This window comes from Cottoperca gobio, chromosome 13 (assembly GCF_900634415.1).
Source record: "Cottoperca gobio chromosome 13, fCotGob3.1, whole genome shotgun sequence".
Classification (NCBI taxonomy): domain Eukaryota; kingdom Metazoa; phylum Chordata; class Actinopteri; order Perciformes; family Bovichtidae; genus Cottoperca; species Cottoperca gobio.
Window position 1 is genome coordinate 21534464 of NC_041367.1, and position 6000 is coordinate 21540463.

The 6000-nt window shown below is 41.2% G+C and overlaps 1 protein-coding gene across 1 annotated transcript in view; it reads right to left on the reverse strand.

The window, feature by feature from the left end:
• Window positions 1–5287: 5287 nt before the first annotated feature.
• kctd14 (potassium channel tetramerization domain containing 14) overlaps window positions 5288–6000 on the reverse strand; it is a 6400-nt gene continuing 5687 nt past the window's right edge. Inside the window, exon 4 of the mRNA XM_029447117.1 lies at window positions 5288–5694. Within this exon, the coding sequence (XP_029302977.1) occupies window positions 5383–5694 (312 nt within the window). The 3' untranslated portion in view covers window positions 5288–5382. The remainder of the gene's footprint in view (window positions 5695–6000) is intronic.

The following is a 6000-nucleotide window of genomic DNA, read 5'->3' on the forward strand; positions in this document are numbered from 1 at the left end:
GTGCATCTTTACATTCGGCTTAACCTGTTACACACCAGAATGTTTTATTTCTCTAGAGACATCAACACAGTTTTCATCAATCTTACAACTTACAACAAATCTTACAATCTTTCCATTGTACTTCAATTACATACTTCAGTACTTTTTCAGTAAATCTTTAAACTTGAGGCGTGCTGCTACCCGGTACAGTTTCCGTTCTCCTTCTGCCTCTAAGTACTTGTGGCCCAAATACATTTTTGTGAATGAAAAGTGTAAGAAGAAGAGTGTTAATGCATTCTGTTTTGAAATTACAACGTGCAATCTCCAAAGATATCCATCCTGTCACCACACAATGTCAACACACATGAGCCAACTGTTGTAAGCTTAAATTCATGCGTAACATTGAAATGTAAAAACCTGAATTGTAGCACACAACACATCTATAACGTATCAACAATGTCTGGGATCCATGAGGATTTGAGGCTTGAACATGGGGCCATACAACAGTAAAAATAGAATCCAGATTAAAGGCAAAAATAAAACAAGAAGAGATAGAGTGTGAGAGATGAACAGTCAGTTTATTTCCTGCAGCTCCATGCTCGCTGCAGATGTTTTGGCCCTCTTACGGTCTCCCCGCCATGTGAAGAAGCCCACTATGAGCACCATGACCGGCAGAGCCACACAGAGAATAATGCGGCTGCTGGGCAGCTCGACCGAACAATCTATGGCGACTGAAGGAATCCGATCCTGGGCAGTGGGAGTGTTTTGGAACAAAAAGGTAGAAGTGAAGTCCAGAAACGCTGCCCTGATGTTTTCTTTGGTGGTCACCTGACACCTCCACTTCCTGTTGTTGTCTTCCGTCTGGAGCTTTATGACCAGAGTGATGTTGCAGCGAGTGTGGACAATCTGCTCATACCTGCACAGAGGGAAACAAACACATCCATGAGCCTCACTGTTGCACTGGGGGACAAGTTCCTTCATTACCATGAACACACACTGTAGTCCCAAACAAATGCACTATTTGTTTGATAAAAACTATATTGTGCAGCTATTTCAGGAAATTACTGACTCTTTGTTTTGAATCAAACTCTGTATTTGTAATACTTTTCGGACAATCGGACCAACACTTTGCTGGTTTGGGATTTTTCATGGAAATTGTTGACAAATTGTTTTAATTGTTTAATATCAGCCTTGTCCTTTAATACCAAGACATGTGTTTAACACATGTTTGTGTTTAGCAGAGTAGATGAGTTGATCAATTGTCAAAATTAAAATACTCATGACCTTTTAAGTACATTTCTTTATTATTAGGTAAAGGCAGCGGTGAGTGTTAACAAAAAAAGGACAGAAAACTGAAACCTGGTGTCTTTGGGCAGCATCGTACCATCCTCAGCTGCCCAGCTGAGGTTGAACTCTTTGGAGTATGACGTGCAGCTCCCGACATCATAGTAAGTGAAGATGATGCAGCTCAGGGTGAGGCCTCCTCCAGGCTGCAGGTCGGTGATGGGGGAGGAAGAAGTGATGGTAATGAGAGAGATGTAAACGTCAGTCACGGCGTTTCCATTCACCAGGCAGACGTAGGAGCCAGTGTCGTCCACAGCGAGGTCACGGAGGCTGATGGAGCAGTTGGGTAAGATGGACATGCGGCTGATCTTCTCAGAGTCTGCACTCACTTCCCCCCTGTTGACCTCCACACTGTACCGCACATTGCCACCTCTGTAGAAGGTCCAGTTGATCAAAGAGCAGTCTGGGGGAATCGGGTTGATACACGGCAGGACGGCATCCTCTCCAAGTCTGCTGTACACAAACACTGCATTTCTTTTGCACCTCACACCTGGAAACACAGAAGTCACATCAATGATGGTGATTTAAATAAATCCCTACTATGTAGTGCTCAGACACTGAGAATTTAAAAGAAAATGGCCAGTGTGACACGACATTCTGTGATCTTTTAGATTTTCTGACACACTGGTTCCTAATCTTTCATTCAGCCCGATACAAAGCAACTACTTGCGGCCCTGGTCGCATGGTGCGTGTCTATAACTTGTCAACAGTTCAATCAAAGAGTGATTTCCTTCTCCGACAGTTTCATTTGAATAATTTTGAGAGGCCTGTAGAGGTAAAACTATTCAGCATCCGGTTCAAGGCGGAAAATTAAAGAGACATAGAAGTAAAACTAAACGTAAGACTGTCACAGCTTAAACAGTAAAACTCCACACAACAAATGAGTGACTCATTTTGTAGATTACTTTAAGGGTTGCTTGAGGTTTTATTCCTGTCGATATATTTGTGCTCTTCATCTAGAAAATCTCCCTGAAGGTCTTGGCCACAATCAGACACCTACAGCAGCTAGAGAAAGCCTGAATCTGTGTTAAACAGATGTATGAGAGGGCTGGATATATTCACATGGCAGATTGGAGGATTTATAGAATATACAAAAAAAACTGAGCGAACTTTGACTGCAACCCAGAACCAAAACTAGTGAACTGTATCCTACTTAAATACAATTGTGAGGTTCACTTGTACTTTAACTGGTATTTTCATCTCAGCTTTAGATTTTATATTACATTACATTCAGTATTTTGACATTGTATATTGGTACTTTTACTGAAGTGAAGCATCTGATTACATCTTCCATCTCTGACCAAAGCCAACTCTAAACGGATCAAAATACCTGTTTGAAGCAGAGCGACGAGCAGCAGGACGCTCATCAGGTTGTTTCTGCCCGTCATGTTGGAGTGTTCACCTGTACTGGTGCTCTGTCTGACGCTCTGTCTGATGCTCTGCCTGACGCTCTGCTGCGGCTCCTTGTGCACTTCACTCTTCATTTCCTGTGTTACACAGAACTGAACAGGACACATGCTTCAGGCTTTATCTTGACAAGAGACACTAATATTAAACATCCATGCTGTTGGATTACTGCAAACATATTAGATTTGTTAGACAAATATTTAATTAAAACACCACTCTCATGTTTTTAAGCGTGAAAGTTCATTCTGGTCCTTGGAATGAGTTGTTTGATAAAATGATGTGACGATGTTTAGCAGCTTGCTCCAGAGCTTTCAGCAGCATCTCATGGTGTTCAAGGCAGATGATCATTAAATGCAGTTGAAAAGCTAGTAAGTGGACCTGGAGCTCAGAGTATATCTCAAACCAGTTACTACAGTAGAACAAATGAAAACAAAAGAAAGTATAACAGCCTTTCACATGAAATGCTGAAATGCTGATTGTTTATCTTTGAAGGTAATGTTTGACATTTTATTCATCCTGTGATTTCTTGTGATGTGTGATGTTTATCTTCTAAATTGATGTAAAAGAAAATAACGCAGGATTTGTGCTCAAGATACTGACAATAATTTGTACAAAACTTTTAAGATGGTTGGAACTGAAAACTGATTTTAGTCGTTATCATTCCACCGAAACATTCTGTAAGAATGAATAAAAGACAAACAGACAGAAGGAATCGCTAATTGCAGTTTATATTTCTTATGTTGATCGTCATGTAAATGACCCACTGAGTGTTTTCGTCACTTTCATTTTGTGTTTAATAAATGCACAAATGGCCATTGAGGCTCCAAACATGACGTGCAACAATCCTGGTTCGACTCAGACGAGGCGTCATTTCTCTTCCCCATCTCCGTTCTGTCGACTCAAATAAAGGCATGAAGATGCCAAGACATTTATTTAATCATAAAAAACAACAACAATGTCAGATTGAATACATGAAAACGCAGAGCCTCTTGATGAGAAATGGCACATTTCCAAATAAAAGAAACATAAAACCACTCAACTTTGAAGGTGTGAAATGTAACACTGTGCAACTCATCTCCACTGCGGATATTTAAGAGGAAGTGTGATGTAACATAATGCGGTGAAACTACTGGAGGTCGCATGTCCATGTTCATTTCTATGAACAAAGCAAGGAAACTCACTTTGACCTCATTTTTTGGCCGTGAAACAAAATGATCTTTCAAATCTTCCCAAGCTGTTTGTGTTTAAATAAAACCAAAAAACATTCTCCAGGAGGCTCAGTTCCACGAGAACGGGACGGATGTATTGACAACCAAAAATCATAAACACGTGAAGCAATTGAAGTCCATTAATAAACTTTACATTTTGGTCATTTTTGCATGTTCCTACATTTAATATCAGACACTGGAGGTGTCGCAGGACAGTCTGTTCTCAGATTCTAATCCCTGCCACAGTATTTGTACACATGCTGACTGTACCAACGGCTTATTGTTGTTTTCCACACTTTGACCACACACACACAGACACACAGATACAGATACGGCAGCTGGTACATATCCTGCCCTGTGGTGAACATTGAGGCCTCTGCTCCGCTTTCTGCTGACGTGCGCAGCAAAGCTCTTGTGCTTTGTGACCTTTTTGTTTCTGATAATCTGGGTCGTCAACTATTTTCCCCATTGACTGAATGTCCCTGTAAAACATGATATAGAACTGTGAAGTATTTCACATACAACTTACTTGCAAAGAGTAGCCTCAATATATGACCACCTGATTCTTTCACCACTACACAAAAGTATTCATTGCAGTGCTGTTGATTTGCATTGTAGTGTCCAGGTGTTTGTGTTCGTATGTCCATTCATAGCTGGTCAAAAGAACCCGACTAAACAAACTACTTTTAAACTTTGCAAATTAAAACAATATTTAACTGGGTAGTTTTTGTATATTAAAATTTAGCAGATTTCACTGACATTACATTTACAAAGCAAGGAACAACCGTAACAATCCCAAAGAACTAGAAACCCCAATCTTGGGGCTATGATAACAGGCAGAGTAAAATACCTGGTGGTATTAAAAAGACCCACTGAGTTATCTTAGTAGAAAGAAAGTTTTTATCACTCCCCCTCTTCGCCTCCTCAGTTAACGAGGCTCTTTTGCCGTGTAGTTTCCACAGTTAACATGACTCTGGTTGTCCCACAGTCTGGGGATAGCTGCTGTAGCTGTGTGCTCTCTGGGAGGCAGTGATGCAGGGTATATGTCTCAGACTTTTATTGTGAAAGGAAGATTGCGACCGAGAGGCAGACAGAGTTGCACAGTGAAAGCGAGACTTATAGGGAACCAATCTAAATGCTGAAGGGTTCATTATTCTACAGCCATTACGTGGTGCAACATTTACTCCATACAGATAAGTTAAAGTACAAATATTGTCCATTGCCACTTTAAACTACAGTACCTCTGAAGCACATTACATACACATGCTTTACTGACCCCTTTCACATGGGTGCATAAACATGCAGCATAGCTTAGAAGGTATTTAGGAATTACATGATGCAACTTGGTCTTTTCCCAAATTTTATTTATCAAAATGCTGTCTGTTCTTTATAGAAACAGTAAGTACAGTTTGCACGTGTGCTGTAACTAAAGCAGCCCCTCTCATCACCACCAGGTGAATATGAGATTGTGGAAGTAGTCGTAGCTCCTGGACAGGAAGCTCTTCTCCACAACGTGAGGCTTGATGCTCACCCTGTAGCCCTGACTCTCGATGTCCATCTTTACACAGTCCAGCAGGTCTTTAACGGACAACGCGGCCTTCCAGGGTCCAAACGTCACCACGGACTCCTTATCTGCCTCCAGGCTGTTGATGGCGTGGTCATAGAAACCCAAGTCCTCTTCTGTCCGCAGTACGCATATCATGATGGTGGAGTGGCGGGCGGCTATGGCCTCGGCTCTGGCGATACGAATTAGCACCTGGAAGAGGAGAGAAGATACTGCATTCATCAACAGCCAAATACATCACTCGTCGTGGATCGTGGATGAAAACAGGAGAAAAGTGAATAATTCAATCATGATATTGTTATATCAGGGAGACATTTTGTCTTTGCTCTTAATATTACAGTTCCCACTACTACTACTTTCAAATAGAGTGTCGTGTTCATTATCTGATGTTTAACGTCATTGTTTGTGACACAGCTGAGCCTTCACAGCTTATAAGAGTGAGAGCATTACGGATGTTCAACAAGGTTAGTTGAATAATCCTAAACAGAAAACGTGAAC